At 35.3% G+C, this 25,195-nt stretch overlaps 1 protein-coding gene across 5 annotated transcripts; it reads left to right on the forward strand.

The window, feature by feature from the left end:
* Positions 1–6,070: 6,070 nt before the first annotated feature.
* Positions 6,071–21,214, forward strand: LOC109005767. 5 transcript variants are annotated; one of them, XM_035694823.1, is made up of 9 exons: positions 6,092–6,255; positions 8,643–8,711; positions 8,829–8,887; positions 16,112–16,227; positions 18,817–18,983; positions 19,384–20,125; positions 20,208–20,315; positions 20,488–20,660; positions 20,748–21,214. In XM_035694823.1, the coding sequence occupies exons 5-9, from the start codon at positions 18,888–18,890 to the stop codon at positions 20,940–20,942; spliced, it is 1,314 nt and encodes a 437-aa protein (XP_035550716.1). In that variant the 5' UTR covers positions 6,092–6,255; positions 8,643–8,711; positions 8,829–8,887; positions 16,112–16,227; positions 18,817–18,887; the 3' UTR covers positions 20,943–21,214. The 5 variants fall into 5 exon arrangements, with proteins under 5 accessions (XP_035550719.1, XP_035550718.1, XP_035550716.1 ...); XM_035694822.1 differs by lacking the exon at positions 16,112–16,227; XM_035694826.1 differs by lacking the exons at positions 8,643–8,711; positions 8,829–8,887; positions 16,112–16,227 and having other exon boundaries at positions 6,071–6,255.
* Positions 21,215–25,195: the final 3,981 nt, after the last annotated feature.

Genomic DNA, 25,195 nt, shown 5'->3' on the forward strand with positions numbered 1-25,195 from the left:
GTGGTTGTACATAGACAGGCGCTTGGATGCCATGCATCATCATAGGTCTAAATTATAATTCGTCTATTTTCACCTCTATCTTATTTCTTTCCTTGTCGATTTTTCTAAATTTTGCTAGGATACTCTTATATTCAAATAGTGTAATAAAGAATTTGAACCGTTGGCACCCGATGATCACCACCCCCTTATAGTCCCTTGGCAGTCTCTCTCCACCACAACCCATGAGCCCCACTATTTTTATTTTTGCCCTTGGTACGAGAATCACATGTATTCATTTGGAAGAATGTGGAATCTTGCGAAGACGTATAGTGCGATAGAGTTAGGATTTTTTATTTGACTTTTTATTATAAGAGTTGTCCCATTTGGCCAAATGATCGTGAAGACGAAGCAGTGGACTTCCCCAACAGCCACATCAAGACAAAATGCAGTCATTACAATTACCATGGCCTTCGTTCATGGAACTCCAATCCCACTCTCGGATTATAAAAACCAGCACTTTGTGAAGCTCCCCCCTTAGCGAGGAAGGTTATGAAACATTTATTTATTTTCAGTGCCAATTTCTTTTTCTTTTTCTGCAGTGTTGCACTAGTTAAGAAATGGTGTTTGTCGGGGTCCCCTTGTCCCTTATACATGTATTTATATATCCTTTAATTATAATATATCGAGCTTGTTTAATAAAAAATAATTGTTAATTGGGAACAAAAGATATTATACAAATAATTGGGTCCACCTATCTGAATGTTATTAGGCTACCATGTTAATCGGGATTGATATAATTTAGAGTATTGCTTTAGAATAATAAAAAAAAAAGAACAGAATCAGTAAATATTTATTATATAAATTTTTATTACAAACTTCATAGATAGTTTGAAAAAAATAGCTTCATTTATCAAACCACAAGAAGTATGGCTAGTTCAACAAATTACAAATTTTAGAGAGAAAATTTTTATTCATAAGCCAGAGTACACGTACTGCATGCTGTTGGCATGGCTGTATTTAATTTGTAAGAGAAATTCACAAATTTAAATATTACAAATCAAATCGTGTTACATTAATTATGTGAATGATGCATTATCTACACCATAAAATAGCTCTATTATATCTATTAATTTTTGTCTTTTAATTTTTACTGATGTAGCAAATTTGAATATATTTTTTAACTCTAAATATTAATTATACATTTTTTAGATATGTCATCATGACATGAAAAATAAACTTGAGGTCAGGTCATCATTTTTTAAGTGGATGGAAGGATAAATTTCTTGCACCGTGATCACCATAATGATCAGTTTTGAAATTGTTTCAGAAATTCATTTGCTACGAAGAGATTCTATCAAAATAAATTTATAAATTAATACGACTTAATATGGTAAGTTAAATTGTAAAATTACTTTTAGAATAGAATAGATCTAATATATCATATAAAATTATATTAATTTATAAGTTTACTTTTGTGAGATTTATTTATGACTATAATACATCTCAAATTTAAAGAAATCCCAAGGATTTCAAAAAGAAAAATTTCCAAATAAAACAGGCCCTATAATCAGATTCGAAAGTGCCCGGAACTGGGGCTCTACACATATCTATCAAAATTTAGATCTATTTTATACTAAAAGTAATTTGTATATTTTAAGATTGTATTTAATATTACTCTTAAACAAAAAATTTATTGTTAGTTCTTGAAAATAAAAAGTGCCATGCCAACATGTTATGTCGGTAAAAATTAAAATAAAAAGAAATAAGATAAAATAAAATTAATATTTTTAAAAAATGAACTTAAATAAAAAATACATAAAATTAAAAAAAATAAAGCTATAAACAAACCAAAACATTAACATATATTTAAATAAAAATAAATTCAAAACGTGTAAAAACCACTTTCAGATCGTAGATAAACAAAAATTAAAAGAGTTTTGTTATCCATTATCTTCACACATTACATAATATATTTATTTTATTTTATTTTTAATTTATTTTAGTTTTATTCTTCCTAAATTAATTAACTTTTTATACTCATCATTCATGCACCATACATTTAATAAGAGAAAAGAATAAAAAAAATACGTGCGATGTATAATGTGAAGATGAGTAGTAGAATTTTTTAAATTAAAATATTTCAAAATTATAAAAATAAAAAATAAAAAATAAAAAATGGGCCGCCCATTGTACAATGATTAGATGAGTGGCTCCATTCGGCCGCCCAAAGAGTGACTTTTGAGGGCATCCCCATGGTTATAACTTATCAACTCTTTTTGCTAGCCTTTTCTTTTATTTATTTATTCTAATTTTTTAAGCTTTTTAAATATTTATTATGTTTTTTAAGTTCATTTATTTTTTTTAGCTTTTGAATGCTTTCTATTTTTTATTTTCTTAAGTTCAATTATCTTTTTTTAACTTTGGAGCGTTTTTTATAGTTTTGATTTTACTTTTTAATTTTAATTGTTAGATCTTTTTTGTTTGTTATTATACTTAAGTATATTTGTTTTAATTTTTATATATTATAATTTTATTTAGTTTTTGAAATAAAACTTTTTATTTCTTTATGATTTTATTTTATTTTTTGAAATGTTGATTGCACATTTAAGTAAATGGAAAATCCTACTCTTATGCTGGTAGTTCTCGCTGGGGCTGCCGTTGGTTTTTTTATTTTTATTTTTATTTTTTTACTTAATGATTAAATAAATATTTTTTAATAATATTATGATTTTTTAAAAAAAATAAAAAAATATTAAATATATATAAAAGAAATAAGATCAAGTAGTGGGAGCCCCAAATTTATTTATACATAATTGATTATGATGTGAAAAGTGACAGTTTTCAGGCCTTTTTATTTTTATAATTATTCCAACGACTAATTTTTAAAAAACACCTCATAAATCAAATGAAATAAATTTTTTTTTTAATAGGCCAAGGCATGACGCCTGTATTGTCCGAGTTCATTCCTTCCAAGTTAAAACAGCACCTTACTTTATTGGTTACTTCAAGATTTTATTATCATTTTGTTTCTTAATTTTCTAACTTCATAAATAGATAACACAAGTGTAGATCCAACTCAAACCCCCAAAAACCCTAAATTAAAAGTAACCTTAGAAAGGCCTTTATGGGTATAGGTTCTAATTCAAGCCCGCAAACGGCCTACTTTATCCTATTGAGCAGTGATAGGCTGGTAGCTTACTGTGAGTTTAATTTAGAGCTCTTTTGAACGGTAAGATGAGATGAGATTATTTTAAATAAGTTTAATAAAATATTAATAAAATATTATTTTTAATATTATTATTATTTAAAAATTTAAAAAATTTAAATTATTTATTATATTTTATGTAAAAATTTAAAAAAATTATAATAATAAGATGAGATGAGATGATGTGAGATGATTTCTATATCCAAACGAGTCCTTAGGTTTGATATCTTTTGATACTAAACAATTGAACCTTACATGAAAATGACACAAAAGTTAACAAGATTATGATTTTGCATATATTTAGATTGAGAAATAATTTGTACAAATTTTAAATAGACAAATCATATGCAAGTTTTTGTAAAAAAAATTATTTATATTAGTATGATCCATAACTTGTATATTTAAGATTTGTACTTAACATTACTTGTTTATATATATATATATATATCAAAAAATCAAACATATTAAGAGATACGAAGAGTGTTCACTCTTCACCAATTATCACTGCCAATTATTAGGGAACACCCCCTTGTAGTCTCTCCCACACTCTTCTCTTTTATGTGATGGCACTACAGGGGTGCAAATTGGTCAATCTGGTCTGGTCTAGTCCGGCAATGGATCGAATATTTTCGGTCCATCACTTTTTCGGACTGGACCGAACCGAACACTCATAGGGACCGAACATGACCGGTAGCTATTGGTCTAGTCTGGTTCAATCTCATCCATTCAGTCTGGCCTATTTTTTTTCTTTTTTTAAATCAATTAATAAAAAAAATTATTTAAAATACTAAATTAAACTAAGTAACTTATTAATGTGAATTATGTAACAAACTCAATAAAAATATATTTTATAAGGGCAATGATAATAAAGTAGATAAAAATTACATTATTAATTTATATAATTACTATATAATTAACTAATTGATATTATATATTAGTTAATTCATACAATATTAATAAGTGTTAATAACATATTTAAAATTTTATATTGTTGATAGTGATAGGTTAGATGAAGATATATATAAAATGTTGTTAATTTATAAAATATTAACAAGTATTAATAACATATTTAAAATTTTATATTGTTAATTGTATAATTATTATATCAATAATATATATTTTTGTTTTCATTCGGTCCTCTAAAACGTGGATTGAGACCGACCAATCTCAGTCTTGATCCAATCCGAACCGAAACGGTCGGTCCATTCGGTCTGACCGGACCGTTTATCACCCCTAGATGGCAATGAAGCCCTGAAAGCCTTCTGCACCAGCCCACCATAATTAAAATGTGTTAAAGTTTATTGGGAATAGTCGTTTTGCAATGTTAATACTGTTGTGAATGAATGCTTTGGACACTTATGTTATGCTTTTGCATGATTAAATTTTGTGGAAGTTTATCAAAATGGTTGTTCATTTTAGCTTCTCGTTTAATCTCTTTGATTTAACAACAAGAAACAAACTATGCTCAATTAGGAGAGGATAAGATGGAAAATGATAAAAGATAAAAGGATTGTGTTTAGCAAGACAATGAAAATAAACAAAGCAATTGGTAAATATAGAGTTTCAAATAAAAATTGGAAAATGCTAGTTGTACTTATAATTTTTACTTGCATAACAATATGTGTTGACGTGTTAGCTATTGATATACTGAAAATTATAAAAATTGAAATTCAAAACTTGAATTTAAAAAGAAAATTGAGAATTGTAAATATATGTAACATTATTCATAAAATTGTTTTACTTTGTTGCCAACTTTAATTGTTTATTAATAAGTATTAGTGCATGTTTAAGATTGAGGTGATTAACTTAACTTTTAGCTTAAGGCTTATAGTCGAAGAGTTTAAGTAATAAACACTACTATTAAAATATTATTTACTGTTTGAGAACCATATGTTTAAAATACTTTCAAACATATTACATTTGTTTGGAACCAAATTTAAAAATTATTTTTTGAGATAGAAATGACATAAAAAGTCATTTGATTTTTTAAAGATCATGATCATATCCTTAATAGAAATCAAATTTTATAATTAAAAAAAACAAAAATAATCTAAAAGAAATTTCAATAATTATAATGAAAAATATCACTTCAACGATGCATAAGTGAAATAACAATACAATTATGTATAAGATAAGAGCAAAATTATAATTATATAAAAGTTATATGAGTATTTTTGTCCATTGACAATTTTTTAAAAGTGTAACAACGTTCCACAATTTCTGAAGAAGTAAATTTGAAAAAACAAAATCAAATTTGATGATTTTCCTAAAATGTACTTTTTGACTTTTTTGATATTAAAAAGTATTTTAATATGTGTCAACTTAAAAAGTACTAAAAATTGAAATTTATACATTAAAAAAATATAAATTCATTAGAGTTATATTTTAGATTGTCTTGACCTCTTAAACCAACCATGATATAGGAGGTCAAAATAATACAATAGTGATAGTTAATTGTTGGCCTTGGCCTAGAAGGCCAATGTAATCCATTAACTTGAAGTTAAATTTAAGTTTTTAACAAATTGTATATATTTATATATAATATATTTATATAAATTATTTATATAAATATTAAAAATTAAAAATTTTTACATTAAAAATGAGAGGAGTGCGGGACGGGAACGGAGCCTTGCTGGGATCAATCCGCCCCTCGCTCTCGCATGGGTGGTGCGGGGTAGCCCGCCCGCCCATGCAGGGGCAGGGCGATCGAGGGCAGGAGGCAAGGCCCCGCTGCCCACCTCTAATATTTTTATTATTATTTATTATTTTATTACTTTTATTAATATTTATTAATATTTAATATTTTATTATTATATTTTTGTTACTATTTACAAAATATACGTGGCCTCACAACCCAAATGAATTCATCTCAATTCTGTGAATGATACACGTGTCAAACTAGCAAAGCTTGAAGAGGCCCTGTGAACTGTGTCTCGTTTCTCTGTCCCTCGCCCTCCGATAGTATAGAAATAATAATGATAATACCACCGATTAATCAGCCGAACGAAATTGGGTTTTATACAAATGGTCTGAGGGCTTCTGTGGTAGGTGTTCACCATCACTCTTAGCACGTAAGTTCCGAGGCTTCAGATTATCATCTTTATTGATGCATACGAAAAGGGTTTCTGTATGTTGATCATATTTTCTCTGCGTTATTGAATGTTTGATCATATTATTTCTTAATGGTATATATGGTATTATTATTTTTTTTGGTTTTGCGTTTGCTGAAACTACTTTGTGCTTTTTCTTTTTCTGCTTATCTTGATTATCATGTCTTAAAATAGTTGAAATAGTGTAAAATTAGTATCTTTAATTTTTTTATTCCTTTGTTATAATCTTTTTTTTTTTTTGTGGAATATGGGGGTTGTAGTAAAAGGGTTTGATGGGAAGTTTTGGTTTTTAGATGGGTATGCTTGGGAAATGACTGGTGTTGGTTTCATCTACTGTTTTCCCGTGGTTAGTTGTATTTTTCATGAAGAAAGATATTTTATTGTGAGTTCTTCGTCTTCTGTACTAAATGGAGACAATGTTCATGATTTATTGTCTTTAATTTATCGCTCTTAGAATGTATTTAGGTTCTGTATATTTCATGTGTACATGGGCTATGCCTATTTCATTTATATCAATAGTATTTATCTCTTACTTATCAAAAAGAATATAAAATAAAAAGTTCTTCGTCTTCCTTTGAATGATTGATAAGGGCAGTACTTTTGTTTCCAGAGTAATGACTTGATACTGATACTACTCTCGTGTATGATGATGAAATTAACATTCCAAATTAATTCGTTAACTCTTTTCCATGTTCAAAAAAATGGCACCATGTCATACGATTTAATATTTTTGGGGCTTTGCTAATTTGAAGCAAGCTAAAATTTTTTGAGCTTGTGATCTTCAAGGAATTAATGAGGCACCCCGTCACTTTACTTGCTTGAGTTGTTAAGCGAGTGACTATTGCAAAAAAAATTTAGCATCTATTTTTTGGAGTCGCATTGTTGCTTTGAATGTATAGTGATTATTGTTTGAAAAATTACTTAAAGGGTGATGGGAAGTTTTGGTTTTTGGATGGGTATGCTTGGGAAATGGCCAGTGTTGGTTTCATCTACTATTTTCCCGTGGTTGGTTGTATTTTTCATGAAGAAAGATATTTTATTTGTGAGTTCTTCTTTTGAATGATTGCTAAGGCCAGTAGTTTTGTTTCCAGAGTAATGACCTGATACTAATACTACTCTCGCATGATGATGGAATTAACATCCCAAATTAATTTGTTAACTCTTTTCATGTATCTGTCCATGTTCGAGAAAATGGACCCATGCCATACGATTTAATATTTTTGGGGCTTTGCTAATTTGAAGCAAGCTAAACGTTTTTGAGCTTGTGATCTTCAAGGAATGGATGAGGCATCCCAATCATACCAAGGACATCATACCCCGTCACTTGTTTGAGTTGTTAAGCCAGTGACTATTGCAAAACAAATTTAACATCTATTTTTGGGAGTCGCGTTGTTGCTTTGAATGTATAGTGATTATTGTTTCTATTTTGTGAGACAAACTATAATGTGGTAGTTTGGAGTTTATTAGAACCGAGTTAAGCTCAAACTTGGCTTGTCTACTGGATTTGCTATGGTATCCATATATTAGTGACTTTTAGGGTCAAGAGATGGAGTTATATGTAATGTCTTTTATATCATATATGGCCTCTCTGTGGTTTGTTGACATAACTTGAGGGAATGGTACCATCAATATAATTTATTAAAAGCATTGATGTTATCTTACATGCAATTCGCTATTCATGCGTGTGCTGCTGCATTCTTTTGTATATGATATTAATTAGGGGACGGGGCCACAATGGACTTAACTGGAATTGTTATTGTTACCTTGAATGGATAAAAATCTCTTAGACTTCTCAGGGCAGCTATAGCTGTTTTTCTTTTCACTCATATAACTATCTAATTTAAGCAAAAAACAAGCAAAAATGCGCTCCTCCCAAGGAGGAAAAATATGCAAGTGTGCTATTGAGGTTGGGTCATGGTTGATGGGCAGTAATCTGTTTCGACATCTCTTTGAGGACAAACATAATTAAAACACTGTACTCGAGATGATAAGCTAGAGGATTTTTATTTTATATATTTATTTCCCAAAGCTTTCAAGGGATGGGGTTGAGGGGTGGCAGTGTGAAGGAGGCATGGGTTGGTGGTGGAATGCAATGGTAGACCTCTTCTCTCCCTGTCCTTCTCTCTGTCTCTGTCGCTCTCTCCCCTGCTTGCAATTCTGCAAAAGTGAAAGAATTGTTTATAAAACCTTGTGCCTGTTATTAAAATAAGAAAAAAAAAAAAGATTTTAAAGCAAATGTGGCTTGCCTGTTTAAACTTGTCATTTTAGATACTGAATCACATTGGTTTTCTGTGTGTCATCAGTGCATTGTGAACATTTGAACTGAAATGTGCAGTAACTTTGTACAGGTTATTGGTTTTTGGTGAACAGTGAAATCCCTAGTTTATTCTGTTGCCTCTTATAGATGCTCCTTTGGGGTAAGAAATAAGATTGCATTGCGGTCAGGGATATTTTGATCTCATAAAAATATCATTTAATCTAGAGCTTCTGGAAATGTTCATAATTTCATATATATAACGAAATCATCTATGCAGAAAACTACATGAGTGCAGTGGCAAAGACATTAGCTGTCTGTCATCATTGAATTTATAAGGTACTGTCTAAATAGTTTTATACATTTTTTTTATAAGTTAACATGTTATATTAATAAGAATCATAGCCTAAGTACATAGGGGTATACAAGAGTTTACACAGTTAGAAGGAAGAAATAGAAACAATAAAGTCATGAAAATCTAGGCCATTGAAATCTACAGCTTTCGGCCAAAGGAATAAAGTTTTAACAAAGAATAATCTTATCTCCTCCAATGAGTGCTCCTTATCTTCAAAAGTCCGATCATTTCGTTCCTTCCGTAAGCACCATAGAATACATATAGGAACCATCTTCCACACAACTGTGATTTGTGGAATGCTGCCCAAATTCTTCCAGCTGGCCTGAAGCTCGACTAAAGTAGCACACATAACCCAAGCTAACTCCAATCTTCTGAAAGCATCATCCTATACTGACCTAGTGACCTCACAATGCAGTAGAAAACGATCCACAATCACGCAATCCTTTTTTGTTGATAAGTAAATGGTAGTATTAATAAGGATAAGCATAGCTCAAGTACACAAGAAGGTATACAAGGGATAAGACCTATCTAGGTTGCTATAGAAGAAAGAAAATCATGTACATTTAGGCCATTAAAATCTATAGCTATAGCCCAAAGAAATAAGGTGCCGAAAAAATAAAGCTCGAAGCTCCTCTAGTGTCCGTTCCTTGTCTTCGAATGTCTGCTCGTTACGCTCTCGCCATATGCACCACATAATGCAGGTAGGGACCATCTTCCACACAACTTTGATTCGGCATCACCCAATTGGCCAATAACTCAACCACTGTGGCAGGCATCACCCAGTTTAACCCTATTCAACTGAACACTTCGCTCCACACGGCTCTCTATGTCTCACAATGTAGCAAGAGATGATCTACTGTCTTGTTAGTTTTTTTGCACATACAACACCAATTTGAGATAATTACCCGACACTTTTGCAGATTATCAGTAGTTAAAATCTTACCTAGGTCCGCTATCCAAGAGAAGAAGAGTGCTTTGGGAGGCGCCTTATTCCTCCACAATCTTCTCCATGGGAAATGAGTATTTGGTAGAAGTGTAAAGAGACTTATAAAAGTAGTGAACCGAGAAAGTACCCTTACCTGCAAGTGTCCACCAAAGCTTATCGTCCCCCAATCCATTCAGCTTCATAGAATACACTAGGCTGAAAAAGTCTCAAAACTGTCTATTTCCCAATCTTGGGTTGCTCTACTAAATGTGACATTCAATTAGACTTGGTCCCCTGAATGAACCATGAGGTTCACCATTGAAGCTTCTTGATCACATGCCACTCGGAAAACGGATGGGAAAGAATCCTTTAGAGCCTCCTCTCTACACCAAATGTCCCTCCAAAATTTTATACGAGTACCCTCCCCCACCATAAATTTATTATGGCGAGTAAACACCCCCCCCCCACCCTTTGTTCCAAACCCCCACACCATAGGACCCATTCGCCTCTCTAGTACCCCAACCCCCCCCCCCAAAAAAAAAAAAAAAAACTACCATGTTTGCAATCTACCACTAATTTCTAGAGAGCTTTCGGTTCCATATGTATCTCCAAAGCCATTTCCCAAGAAGTGCCCAATTAAATGTTCTCAAGTTCTTTATCCCCAACCCACCCTGTCCTAGCTGTCTAGATGAAACTTGAAATCATCCCCCATCCACTCCATAAGAAATCACAATAGAGTTTTTTGATCCATGCCTCTACGCAAGCTGGGATTGGAAAAACAGACAAAAAGTAAGTTGGTAAGTTAGAGAGGGTACTTTTGATAAGAGTCACCCGGCCTCCTTTCGACAAATATAATCTCTTCCACCCTGCTAATCTTCATTCTATTTTCTCAATAAATATATCCCAAATAGATAAGGCCTGTGATGCAGCCCCCAACGATAATCCCAAATATGTCATAGAAAGAGAAGCGACCTTACACCCAAGTGTGCTAGCCAATTGCCTAGTAGTACTGACGTTTCCAACTGGCACTAATTTTGATTTATCAAAGTTCACTCTCAAACCTGACGCTGCTTCGAAGCAAAGAAGAAGCGCCTTCAGTGTCCTAAGTTGGTCTTGCTCTGCCTCGCAGAAAATAAGTGTCATCTGCAAATAGTAAGTGTGAAATCGAGATAAGGCCCCTATTTGGGTCACCCACTGAAAATCCAGCCATAAAACCGTTGCTAACCACAGCTGATAGCATCCTACTCAATGCTTTCATGATGATAACAAAAAGAAGAGGGGACAAGGGATCTCCTTGTCTTAGGCCTCGAGAGTTGTTAAAAAAACCCTTTGGGTTGCCATTGATTAGAATTGAGAATCTTGCCGTTAAAATGCACCATCTGATCCACATACACTATTTCTCCCCAAAACCACATCTCTTCAATAAATAAAGGAGGAAGTCCCAGGTTACATGATCATACGCTTTTGCCATATCTAGCTTACAAATAATCCCTGCAATACCAGACTTTAATCTACTATCCAGACATTCATTAGTTATTAGGATTGAATTCAGGATTTGGCAACCCCTTACAAAAGCATTTTGTGGCTTTGAGATTATCTTACCAATGATCACCCCTAGCTTGTTTGCAAGCACCTTGGAAATAATTTTGTAAACCCTGTTTATGAGGCTAATGGGCTTAAAGTCCTTCACTTCTGATGCTCCGGTCTTCTTCGGGATCAAAGCAATAAAAGTAGCATTCAGACTTCTCTTGAACTTCCCAGCCAAGAATAACTCCTGGAACACATTCATAATGTCCTCTTTCACTACTTTCCAACATGTTTGAAAAAAACCCGTTGAAAAGCCGTTTGGACCTGGTGCTTTATCTTTCACCATTTTTCTGACCACATCATATACCTCCTCTTTCTCAAAAGATCTCTCCAACCAAGACGTTGATTGTGGCTCAATAGAATCAAAACCAAGCCCATCTAATTTTGGCCTCCAACCCTCACCTTCTGTAAATAAATGTTCAAAGAAACTCTCCACATGTTCCCAGATCACAGGAGCCACCGTGTAGTCTCTACCATTGATTTTCAGCATCTTAATGGTATTATTTCTCCTGTGAGAATTAGCCACTCTATAGAAGAATTTTGTGCTTCGATCCCCTTCTTTTAACGAAAGTGCTCTTGACTTCTGTCGCAAAGAAATCTCCTCTAGAGATAATACTCTTACTAACTCTGAGGCTAACTCTGCCTTACATGAGACTTCCTCTGAGGTGAGGACTCTTATATTTAGTAATCCTCTCAAGATTCTGTAATTCCTTCATCATGGTTTTCTTTTGCTCCCCTATGTCACCAAATGTTTGAGATTTCCAAAACTTTAAATTATTCTTTAAAGTTTTTAGTTTGCTTGCGAGAATAGGGGTACCATGAAACTGATAAATGACCACCAAAGCCTTGCCCTGTCCACGAAGCCTTTCCTTTTAAGCCACATGTTTTCGAACTTAAAAGTAGCAACGGCCTCCTTGAATAGTGCCTCCATCTAGCAAAATGGGAAAGTGATCCAAGCATAGGCGCAACAATCTCTTCTGACATACCTCCGGATAATGGCTTTCCCAATCTAGAGATATTAGGAATCTGTCCAGCCAAGACCACATCTGACTATTACCCTCATTCAGCCCACGCACGTTCCATGACACAATTTTTGGCTTCATAAAGAAACAATGGTACCCTTCCCTTTGGACTTATCACGGCTTGAGCTACCCTCATTAAAAAACTAATTAAATCTTTTAAGCTCCCTCTGTTTCTTGGATCTAGCTTTCTTGGACTGAGAATGACCCACCTCAATGGCCGTGAAAATGGCCATAAATTGCTCTTCGTAACCCACACACTCCATTCCCACCACATGTTGAATGTCCTTTACCTTTTTGAGCATCGAATCAGAGATCTCAAACTCATTTGGTAACAGACAGTTTAGTGGAAATGGATCCATATCCCCAGTATCTCCCTCCCCCACAAACAGGTTACATCCTTCCCATTCAACCGCGGTACCCACGTTAATCTCCACATTATCAGTGGGATGGGTAATCTCGTGGGTGTCAGAACCAAAAAAATATCCTCACTAACCTCCGTGAGCCTCTGATGTAGCCCCACGACATTATCCTCCATGAAATCCAGACTCCTCACGTCTCCACCTTCCAATAACACCTCAAGGTGCTCGACTGAAGATGAAGCCTCCATTTGGGGAGGTGTTGGTTCCATGTTGAGGATCGACAATTTTTGTGTGCTGAACTCAGGGAAAAAAATTGGCGGTGGTAGTAATGCTTCTTTTTCCTCTACGCGCGACGGTAAAATCTGCTCCACCATCATTGTTGGCGTTGTCTGGGCCATCGGCATAGGACCTACCAGCATAAGACCCACCACTGTACAGTTACCATTGGCGGTGGGCAAGTCTCCCTCCTTACGGATTCTCCAAGTGGAGGCTGGGGCCTTGAAGTCACAGGCTGGGCCTTGTAACTAGTGGGCTCACTGCGGCCCAAGGTTTTCGGCTTAAACCCCATTAGCCAGTTTGAGTTCCCCACAAACTAAGGCCTAGTATTTGTGTGCTCACGCCCATTACGTTGTTCAGCATCCACTGCAGCCCTAGTAACACTACGTTGTTCAGCATTCACTTCCAGGCCCACGCAAGGCCCAATACTTACCAAGCCCATCTCCTTCCTTATTAACCAATCTATTTTGGTTTGCATTTTGTTCAGTTGAGCCTTAGTTTCCAGCAAGAGTTCCAGAGTCTCCCCCTCTGTCACGCCACCTACTTGTCTGCTATCACCACCCTGCCACTGTATAGGACACACCTCTCTATCAGAGCCAAGCCCCACAGACACGCCTCTCTGCTTCACCATAAGTGCATCCCTGAAGGAATGGTGCTGTGACTGAATTGTGGCCACCTTCCTCTTCATGTTTCCATTGCTATGGGTGTTTCTCTTGTCGAAGAAAAAGTCCTGCAGCGTCTCCCCCATCCTCTTCCAGCCACTACCCTCTCCTCAAGAACGAAGATAAAATTCATCCTCCCTCCACCACCATATTCCACCACCGCCATATAATGGGCTTGATCATTCGCATAACGTTGTGCTATAAAGCTGCGGCTGCCTTCCCGGACTGTGGTGTAAAAATCCTTTTTTTCTTCCTTTAAACACGCTTCCATGGCCTTGGCCAGCCACTGCACCGATGAAGGTCCCATAACCACCTTAGCCACCAACCTCCAACTCCTCTCTGTACTAGCCAAACTGCCCCCTTCTTTCACAAGAGTAAAACATTTAGAGATTATGACCAACTCCTTAGAGAGACCCATTTTGTTCACTCCCATAAAACTCCCATCACCTTCCATCTTGGTAACTTGTAAACAAACACAGAAAAAGGAAGAAAAGAAACAAAGGAGGGAATTAGCTCTAGCGAGAAGCGCCGGAGATGGGTTTACGTGCATGCATGAGAACAGAGATCATGCCATTCTTTCTGCACATACAGCACAATCCACAACAATCACCCGGTGTTTCCATAAGTATCCATAGTCAATCTTGTCCAAAGAAGCAGTCCAAGCGAAAAATACCACCTTGAGAGACGCCTTATTTCTCCAAATACTTCTCCACTAGAGGCACCTTTTCTAGTGGGTATCCACCACAACTTATCATTTCCCTGAGTTCTCAATCTCATGGCATACAAGAGTCTGAAAAAATCAGCAAAGCTGCCAACTTCCTAATCATGCGCCGCCTTCATAAAGTTCCCATTCCATTAGATTGAGCCACCAAACATCTCCATGAGGTTTGCCACTAATGCTTCCTCTTCACACGCAATCCTGAAAACTATAGGGAATGTGTCCTTAAAGGCTCTATCTTCGCACAAGAAATCATGCTAGAATTTTATTCTAGATCCATCGCCCATCACGATTCTAGAGTGTCGTGCAAAAACACCCCAACCTATTCTAATGTGCTTCTAGACTCCCACTCCATACATAAGCCCCTTGTACCTCCCTAGTGCTTCCCCCCCCCCCCCCCCCAAAAAAAAAAAATACCCCCTACTTGAAATCATTCACCAGCTTTCATAAATCTTCCCTTTCCATGTTATATTGCCACAACCATTTCCTAAGAAAAGCCCGATTGAATACCCTCAAATTTCTAATTGCCAACCCTTTAATAGAGATTGGAGAGCATACCTTATCCCACTTGACCGGATGGAACTTGAATTCATCCTCCAACCTTCTCCAAAGGAAATCACGATGGAGTTTCTCAATTAGGATCACCACACTCGTTGTAATTGGGAACAAATAAGAAATAAATTGGTGAATTGGACAAAGTGCTCTTGATAAGTGTGGTCTACCTCCTTTTAACAAATACAATCTCTTCCAACCTGCCAATCTGCGTTCAATCTTTTCTTTTACTTCATCCATATAGATTTAGCCCTGAAACCAACATGGGAAACGAGGAGACCTTACATTTGAGAGTGTTGGCCAACATCCGGAGGTTGTGAACGTTTCCAATTGGAACCAATTTTGAGTTGGATAAGTTCCCTTTCAATTTGGACATAGCTTCAAAGCAAAGTAAGAGTGCTCTTAAAGAATGAATCTGATTTTGCTCTGCCTCACAAAATATCAAAGTATCATTTGCAAACAATAAATGAGAAGTGTTAAGAGTACCCCGATTGGTGTCACCAACCAAAAACACAGCCATAAGACCACTTTCAACCATAGCAGACATAATTCAACCAAGCGCCTCCATAACAATGACAAAGAAGCGGGGACAAAGGATCACCTTGCCTTAGACCGCGAGAGCTGTTAAAGAAGCCAGCTTGATTGTCATTCGCCAATACTTAGAACCTTGCATAAGATACCCGGATATAATTTGCCCAAAAAGTTTGCTATAATAATCGATAAATTCATGTGTTTTTTGCCTTTTGTGAGCAATATATCCTAGAATAAAAGATTATTTGGTTATTCACTTGATAGTGTGTATTGCTTCAGGGATTTGCTAGCTGAGTTCCTTCATGAACATTATCAAGACATAAGAACTGCTGGCTAGTCATAAACATTGAAATTCTGGTTGTGTTTTTGTTCACCATGATGTGACTCTTTTCTGTGCAAGCTGATTTTTTATGGGGTTAATACACTTTGACCCCTGAACTACCAGGTGTTTCACTTGGCACTTGACATTGCTAAAACTCATGTAGTATGCTCTCCAACTATTGGAAATTTTCAAAGAGCATATTCCGTTAAGATTTGATGTAATAATTTTTGCCACATTGATCGATTATTATGCAGGTATTTGATGATCTTCATGCCAATTGCGAGTTTAAAAGAAGTCTTAATGCTACCTTCACGATTCTCATATTGAAGAAACTGAGGGTAGTGGATGTTAAGGACTCCATCTCTATTAGGTTGGTGAGTGGGGTTTACAAGATCATTTATGTAGTTCTAACTAGTAGGAATGTTATGTGATAGACAAGATTTTCTCGAAACCTTAGCATACCGTTGTTAGAGGAAGAAAAATATTGGACTCTGTTCTTGTAGAAAGTCTATATGGTAGGCTTAGCTTTGGAGAGGTGTTATACAATTAGACATTGAAAATGTTGATCATGTCAATTGGGATTTCCTTTTATACTTACTGAGTAGATTTGGGTATGAAAAAATGATGATCTTGGATAGCCAGTATCCAAATGGGTTTTTTTTTTTTTTTTTCCCGGTGATTGGAACTCCATTCAGTTTCTTTGGTAGCTCTTGTAGCATTGTATCTCTTGGTCCCTTATGCTTTTTTCATGATCATGGAGGCACTTATCAAAATGAAAATGTTACCCGCTTTAGTTTATGGAGGTTTTCTATCAGGTTTCTCTGTTGTGGCTAGGAATTCTGGTGTCCTCAACATATCATATCTTCTGTATGCAGATGACATTGTGTTGATTTGCTGGGTTAGTCTGAGTCAGATTGCGCTTTATTCTTGTGTTTTGAAGAACTTTCCAGGTTGAAGCTTAATTTAGCTAACTCTGGGTTGGTTCCAATGGTCAAGTTATCAGTTTGAAAAGTTTGGTAGGTCTTCTAGGGTGCAAGGTGTCCTCCTCTATATTGATGAGGTACCTTGGCCTTCTTTTGAGGGCCACTTCAAGATCAAGGCCATTTGGGATGGGGTTATTGAGAAGATTGAGTGTTGGCTGGCTGGTTGGAAGAGGATGTATTTGTAAAAGGGAGTATGATTAATAGCATCAAGGGCACCCTCTCTAATCTATGTACGTATTTCAAGTCTCTTTTTTCTCTCCCCTTTGGTGTAGAGGTCATATTTGTCCTAGTAAATTTTGCAAAAGTATGTTTCTGATCGATGAGGGTAGATAAGTTTGGAAACTGCTTGTGTTTGGTCGTGCACTCTTGGGAAGTGGTTTTGGTGCTATTAGAATGAAAGAGTCCTCGTGTAGAGTATACTATATTCTAATTGTGGATGCATGTGGGTTGGCTAGTGTTCTAATGACGTACAAGGGCACCATGCTTGTGGAAGAATATTAGAAAAGGTTGGGGCATGCTAAATTTTAGGTGGGAGGCGGATCCAGGATCAAATTTTGTTATGATTGGTGGTGTGAAGATAGGATTCTCTAGGAAACTTTTCCGGTTGTGTATAGTGTTGCTTGTGCGAAGGATGCTTCTATGGTGGTATATTTGGAGATATCTAGTTAGTTTCTCCAATGGAATATAAACTTTATCAGAGTGGCCCAAGACTGTGAAATAGATGTCTTCATTGGATTCTTTAATCAGTTATATTCCATTAATATGAGATGAATTTGCGAAGTTAAGTTTATTTGCGCTTTCCAAGAAGGGATGTTCATGGTTCGCTCTATCTATAATGCTCTCATCCCTCGTGATAATAATCCTTTCTCTTGGAATAGCATTTGGAGGTGAAAGGCCCCTTCAAAGCTTCTATTTTTGCATCTGCAGGAAATATTCTCATCATAGATAAGCTAAGGAAAATACACTTTGTGGTGATTGATTGGTGTGCTTGTGCAAGAGGAGTGGGGTGTCTGTTGACCACCTTTCACTCTATTGCAAGATGGCTAGTGCTTTATGGAATTAATTTTTCGGACCAGTTGTTTTGGCTTAGTTCATGCCCAAAAGACTAGTGGACCTTTTTCACTCTTAGAAAGGGTTTAGGAAGAAGCCCACATATTGTTGTGGTTTGGAAGATGGTTCTTATTTGCCTAGTAGGGTGTGTATGGAGGGAACAAAATGATAAAAATTTTGAAAATTGTGTATGGACGTTGGAGGAGCTCAAAATTTTACTTTTTAGTACTCTCTTTGTTTGGCCAGCGTCTATTGACTTTAATGGGCTAAACCCTTCATGATTTTCTTTTTCTTTTTCTCTTTCTAGATAGATGACTCTCTTATATACACCTTGTGTACTTGGATGCGCCTTTTGTGTTTTTAATGAAGGTCCTTTTGTGTTTTTAATGAAGCTTTATTACTTGTCATAAAAAATTGTGACATGCTGACATCTTAATGGTCAGACTTTGATGGATTGGTGCTATTGCCCAGTTCTTGATAGTTTGAGAGTGCAACATCTTGGTTTTAATAATTTGGGGTGCAAAGTGCAAATCGCTTGGTAGTTCAGGGTGAGAAGTGTATTTAGCCATTTCTATTAATCAAAAGTTGCATACTTTTTCTTCCCAACAGGAAATTGAGTGGACCTACTATTCCCATTTTTAATTCTTCATTTTTTTTATTTATTCTTTTGGTGGTGTATTCCAGGGTGCTTGTATGAAAATGATTGAAACAGCCTACATACATTCACACGCTTTGGTGAAGTCTCATTTTTTATTTTTTCCTTTCTCCTTTTCCTTGTTTGCTTTACTTTTTTTGTTAAATCTTTTATTTAGCTTGGATATCATTCGGCAGTAAACAATATTGCTGTTCAGTTAACGGACCTTAGGTATTACTTTCTTTTTAGGTTGAACTATGTTTGATCTAATTTCCTACTGTATGTCCTGCAGTAAGAAGTGAAGGAACTGTTCATTACTATACTGAGGAAGAATTCCAAAACCTCTTTTAAGAAGGCTTATGCATGATCAACATGGATGTAAAAGGTATAAACTGGGTTGGGAACATATACCAGAAGTTTGAAGCTATGTGCTTAGAGGTGGAAGAAGTAATGTACCAGGTATGGCTTTTTGGTTAATTTGGCCTTTAGCTGTCCTCAAAATTTTTAGTAGCAGTAGTTTTCTACTCCTTGCACGACTGCTCTGTCTACTAGTACTGCTACTACTACCAGACCTGTCATTTCTACCTTGACCGCAATTGCCTTGGTCTTCTTGTGAGACTATTTTCGTATTAATTATCTCTCTCTCTCTAGATGTTATCAGTGGTCATCTGTATGAGAGCCCCTAATCTTGGTATATATATTGTGACTATCTGAACTCTTGGGCTTGTGAGCTTCATTACTAGCTAAACATTAACTTATATTATAATTATTTCTGGGTGTGATTAATTGCTTCTAATTTTAATTTTTATTACCTTTTGGGAAAAATTATGGTATTATTATCTTTTTTATTTTGGTACAGGACACTGTCAAATATGTTGAGAATCAGGTCCAGAATGTCGGGGAAAGTGTTAAAAAGTTCTATTCCGATGTTGTGCAAGATTTGCTTCCCCCATCTTCAGTTGATCCTGTGAAAGCTCTTACCTCTGACTTATCTGTAGACCGATATTCCGATGTTGGGATCCATAAAAATCCAGAAGAAGCTGTTAAAAAAGTTTCTGTGAGAGTTGATGTGGATCATCTAACTGAGAATTCAAAAGTAATTGCTGATATGGATAAGGATTTTGGCCGCGTACCATCTCTTCGAAAAAACAAATTATCTCCATGTTCTGTGGATTCTGTGAAAAGAACTTGCCCCAAGTTGTGTTCAGGACAATATAATAATGGAAGTATCTCCAATTACTCAAACATGGGTGTAAAAAATGGTCTAGGGCATGAAAACTTTTCTGCAACTGAGATGTCGGAGGCAATGGTAAATGATCTGGGCAGAGCATCATCATTCCTTGAACTTCTGAATGAAAATCATGGAGCATCATGTGACAACACAGTTAAGATTTCAGCTCCAGCTTTGGCTGAAGTTAGAGGCTTTGACTCCATATCAGAAAGTAGCAATGCACTTGAAAATGCAAGTGATCATATGAGTGATCCCTCAATTGCAATTGCTAGTGCATCACCTGACTTGAGTGTTTTGGCTAGCTTCGTTAGAAACGAAGGAAAAGAAATGAGACTTCCAGACTCTGATGGCCTTTCAGCAGAGCCAAATGGTGAGTATTTTCTGGGTCACTTTTTAGCTACGGTTTTCCTTCACCTTTGCTGGTTGCCGTCTTTTCACTTCTGATTTCACAGCTGTAGACATTTGTACATATAATGGGGCAAGTTCCCTTGTGGGTTCGTCACTGGACTCTGAAGTACGGCACAATGAATTTGCTGATATGGAGGTTGTATCTCATCCAGGTATATCATTACATCTCATTTAAATCCTTCACATAAACCTCTTCCTCCTAATTTTTGAAAACAGGAGAAAGAGTTGTACATATCGGTCTTTCTGATTTTGTTTTATATGAAGGTGATGAATGTATTCATATACCTATTGCATATTGCTCATTTCTACGTGTAAATCTTGCAGAAAGATCAGATGACTGGGGCTTGGATGGAATTGAGCGTGGTACACTTTCGGAACCAGGAGTGGATACCAGCCAACAATATGTTCAATTAAAGCTTGAGGAAACTTGTGTTCTTGTGGATGGAGATGAGCTTCATTTTGTACCGCACAAGGAAGGCAAACGCAGGCCATACAAGGTGCTCTCTCTCTCTCTCTCTCTGTGTGCGCGCCCGCGTGTGCGCATAGGGTGCATTTGTTGGTTCTAACTGCTGCTTCTATTTCAGAAAAAGATACGGGAAGCATTTTCTTCAAGAATGAGGTCAGCAAGGAAGGAGTATGAGCAGCTAGCAGTTTGGTATGGGTATGATGGAGAATCCAATCAGGCATCCTCAGAAAGTTCGATAGCAACTCATTCTGTGGTAGACACAAAGGAAACTAAAACCCAAGAATTCTGTGAAACTGAGTGGGAGCTCCTTTAGATTCCAGTCTGCAACTTTGTGTAAATATTAGTCAACAACTTCAAAGCCGCAGCAAAAGATTATGAAAGGTATGATTCCGCGGAAGATTGACAGTGGTTGCTAAAGTTCCACCTATTACAGAAATTGACTCAAGTGGGTAAACTGATTAAACAAAAGGAACCTGTGATAATTTATAAATAGTCTATAAATTGTCAAGCCCTCCATGATGAGAGGGTTAACTGCAGCAGATCTTTATATACCTACTAATACAATGGACAAACGTTTGAAGTCTATACTTGTGCTCAGCATTTTCAATAAAATGCTGTATTATTTTATGTAGTGTACCAATCTCGTTCCATTTCATCTGTTGCTAATGCTGATTTGTTTAGAGGCTTCCCGGCCAGGACCATAAAATCCAATATCAAGCAGCATTAGCAGCGGATGCAATGTGTATAGTTTCTTCTCGAGGGAAGCCCTTCGAGTTCTGTCCTTGTGAGTTCATCCCCAAGTGAACTCCCCCTTACAGATCTTGGTTAGGAAAACGAGGAGGGCAGCATATAAATAGCCGAGTATGGGACCATTGCCAAGTCCGCTAATAAATCTGGGATTTATCTTTGAGAACCAACTTTCCATCCTATCTCCTGCAAGATGATATTATTTGCCATTAAAGTCCTAACATCATCTATAGAATATTACACTCTTAGCAACCCAAAGTTCGAGGGAGCCGCCCTCCCCTCTCTCTCTCTCTCTCTCTCTCTCTCTCTCTCTCTCTCTCTCTCTCTCTCTCTCTCCATATATATATATATATATATACCATTATTATATGTTTTTTTTTTCTTTTTCTGTATTTTCATCTTCACTAAGTCGGAATAGGCCCAATTACCGCATTTTGACCGACGATCTTTTAAGGCCAGGAAGAAGAGCCGCCAAAATATTAGGGTGTGGCCCTCACATGTCGCCATATATTTCAGCCTCTACCAACTACATGTGCGGCATGGTTGAGTTCCCATGTTCAGATCTCTGAGATCTAGGCCATGCCATCTCATTCAAAACAACACGTAAGGCCTACGCGCCACCACCACCCACCGGGTGTCTCTACTGGGTGTGGGCGTTGATCCGGGTTGTAAGACTTTAGTTATCCATATGTACTAGTGCTTTCCCTAATTAAGGTTCTAGAGGAAGAGGATGTGGAAATGTATAATCAGAACAATAGATTGTACTGATCATTTCTCGGTAGCGATTTCAAACTTCATCCGACTATCAATTGGATTGCAAAATGTTTCGTTTAGCGGTTCTCTCCTTAGCAGAGATAAGGAACAAGATCCTGGATCTAACTTAATGAATCGTTTGTCATTTTTTATGTTTTATGTTTATGCTACATCTATTGTAATTGAGTTTTTGTTGAGGTCTCCCACCTCCTCATCTTGTATTCTTAATTTTATTTTAATAAAATTCTTGACTACCGAAAAAAAAAAAACATCTCCATAAAGTAAGTAAATCGTGCCAAATTTTGGATTCAATGTGGATCAAGGCTGTATTTGATGAACTTAGAGTTGGAAGTAAAAATAAACTAACTATATTAACCAATGGCTTCTGTTCTACTTTTGAAAAATGGGAGTTTTTGAGTGCTAAAATGTATCGAAGTGGAAAAGCTATATATTAATTATTAATTAAACTGTAGAAGGTGGTTGAGGTTTGAAATGTGTAAAGCAAGAATAACACAAAAATGATAAAACTCCAAGAGTGGGAGCTTCTTCGAAGTCTCTGTTTGTTTCTATGGAAATAAATGGGAAAGGGCACATGGCCGGCTATCATTGAGTTTGACTGAAGATGAAAGATTTACATATACGGTCCAATTAATCATGTTGCATGTATCATATATCTTGCTTTATGAGTAAGCTGCTATTACTCCTTCACTAAGCAACTTCTTTTCTCTCTTACTTTCTCCTCCTCTTTTAAGTTTTGGCCCGTACTCTCTCCACCCCTACCAAACCCCTCATTCATCCTGTCTAAAAAAATATTATCATTGATTGATTCTAACTCCCAAACAATCCTTCTAAACCAGTAGTACTATACATGATTGCTAACATTGAGATATCGAATAATTGAGAATCTCGAATAATTGTCGATATTATAAGAAAATTGTTTATTTACGACCAGTTATTTCTTACGAAATGATTATTTCCAACTAAAATGAGTCTGTTTTAGTTACAAATAGTCATTTTCATCGTAAAAAAAATACAAATATCTGTTTTTCTTGTAGCGGTCCGAGTAGTTAAAAACAATAGTTTTAAGAAAAATTCTATTATTAAGTTTGTGTGTAGAACGAGATAGTGAAGTACTGCTTATATTGATCGCATAATTTAATTTAAAAGATAAAATTTTAAAATTTAAATCTTACAAATTAAACTTTAACATTTAAGTGATATGAATGATATGTTATATATTACACTGACTTAATAATAGAATAACTCAATTTATAATCTTCTATCTTCTTCGATTTCCTTTCTCTTCTCCTCACCCATTTTCCTAGCTAGCATAGTATAATTAGGATATTTTTTTCCTCAAATTTTTGTTCTCTTTCGTCCTCCATCCACCACCATTTTCTTTCTACAGAATTCGTGAAGGGTTAACGCAAAGCGCATGTTTATTTCTTGTATGTGAAGAAAACACAAACGTTGTATGTGTTAGAATGGCAGCCAGCTGCCACGCAGGGAAACTTCTGATTATATATAGAGTAATAATACATACAGTCGTGAAGCGTATAAACCTTGCGTAATATTTTTTAAAAAGAGTGAGATTTACTATTAAAAAATTAATTTTTTATCATATAAATTTCCTATTTATTCATTTTTTTTAAAAAAAATATACAATATAATTTACACATTTCACAATTATAAATACCATTTCTATCCCAAACTCCCAATAAACCACCTCCGGTCCATTCATAGATCCACTTGCAGGAACGTAACAAATGCGATATGATATGCCTCTGTCGATTTGAGAAAAAGGTACTTAGCTGCAAGCTCCTTCAACAAATTCATTAATTAATTGTTAGCATGCATCTTGGGTCAGCCAGCTGGTAAAGTAGGATTTTATTTTTATTTTTCTGATAAAATATATACTTGGTTGATTAAAAGAGAAGTCAAACTTAATTTGCTCAAGTTTCTCAAATAATTATGCCATCTTTATGATACCTAATAAATTAATGTTTAATTTTCTAGGCATTTAGTTTAGTTACTACTTTTAGTGTATTTAATTTTTTTTTAATTTTTTTAAGTATTTTTTTAATATCTTTAATCATTAAGAAAAATTTTAAAAATATATAATTTCACTAATAGTTACTTTCTTAATTATTAAATAAAAGAAAAATTAAAAAAATAATAAAAGAGAAATAGAAGAGTGATAAGACTATCATTATTCATTATATATAATTCGATATAAATGAAAATCTGGGGTCGGTTATCTAGAGATAAGACCAAACATGCAAGTGATCCGAATATATGGGGAACATTAATGATAAACGTTAATTTCAGTACAGTTGGGGTTGGAAGCCGCCTAGCATGCATGGGATCTTCTTGGTCACGACACTATAAAAAAATTGTTTATTTGTGGCTAGTTATTTCTTGTAAAAATGATTATTTTATGTTAAAATGAGTCTATTTTTATTATAAATAGTCATTCTTATCGCAAATAATCAGTCACAAATGCCTGTTTTTCTTGTAGTGTGACTTTGTTTGAAGATGGGTTTGGATTGTTGTTCCAAGAATAAGGAAAATGACTAATTTATGTATGTTTTATCATTTATGATTATTTGGAATAAAAATAGGCTCATTTTAACAAGAAATAAATGGTCACAAATAAATAATTTTCTTTGTGGTGGCCTCTTTCTCTCTCTCTCCCCTATTTTCTTGAAAAACAATCGTATATTAATGATGTCAATGACCAGTTTGTAATGGCATGAGGTCCTATATATATTCATGTACCTAGCACATAGAAACTTGACAAATTAAGGAAGTATGCACCTCTGATCTCTTTCTTTTCAAGTTTTTAAACAAAAAGCAAAGCATGTTATGATGTCAAAAGTACAGATGAGTTGATCGATTGGACTCTACCTTAATGAAAGCTCCATTTCAAATGCCACGTACTGACGGAATAAATTAAGAAAGAAAGAGTTAAGAAATCGATCAAAATAGACGGCTTTAATTTCAGGTTTTCTTAGGTGATAGATATTATGAAAAGGGTTATCATATAAGCGATTGATCATGCAATAA

The sequence above is a fragment of the Juglans regia genome, chromosome 10 (assembly GCF_001411555.2).
Source record: "Juglans regia cultivar Chandler chromosome 10, Walnut 2.0, whole genome shotgun sequence".
NCBI lineage: Eukaryota > Viridiplantae > Streptophyta > Magnoliopsida > Fagales > Juglandaceae > Juglans > Juglans regia.

Excerpts from the sequence above, each read along its gene's own strand:
- LOC109005767 (XM_035694826.1), top strand. The coding sequence starts at position 18,888 with ATGATCAACATGGATGTAAAAGGTATAAACTGGGTTGGGAACATATAC. Across the intron at positions 20,126-20,207 it reads CCTTTCAGCAGAGCCAAATG|CTGTAGACATTTGTACATAT; the intron begins GTGAGTATTTTC and ends CTGATTTCACAG. Across the intron at positions 20,316-20,487 it reads GGAGGTTGTATCTCATCCAG|AAAGATCAGATGACTGGGGC; the intron begins GTATATCATTAC and ends TAAATCTTGCAG.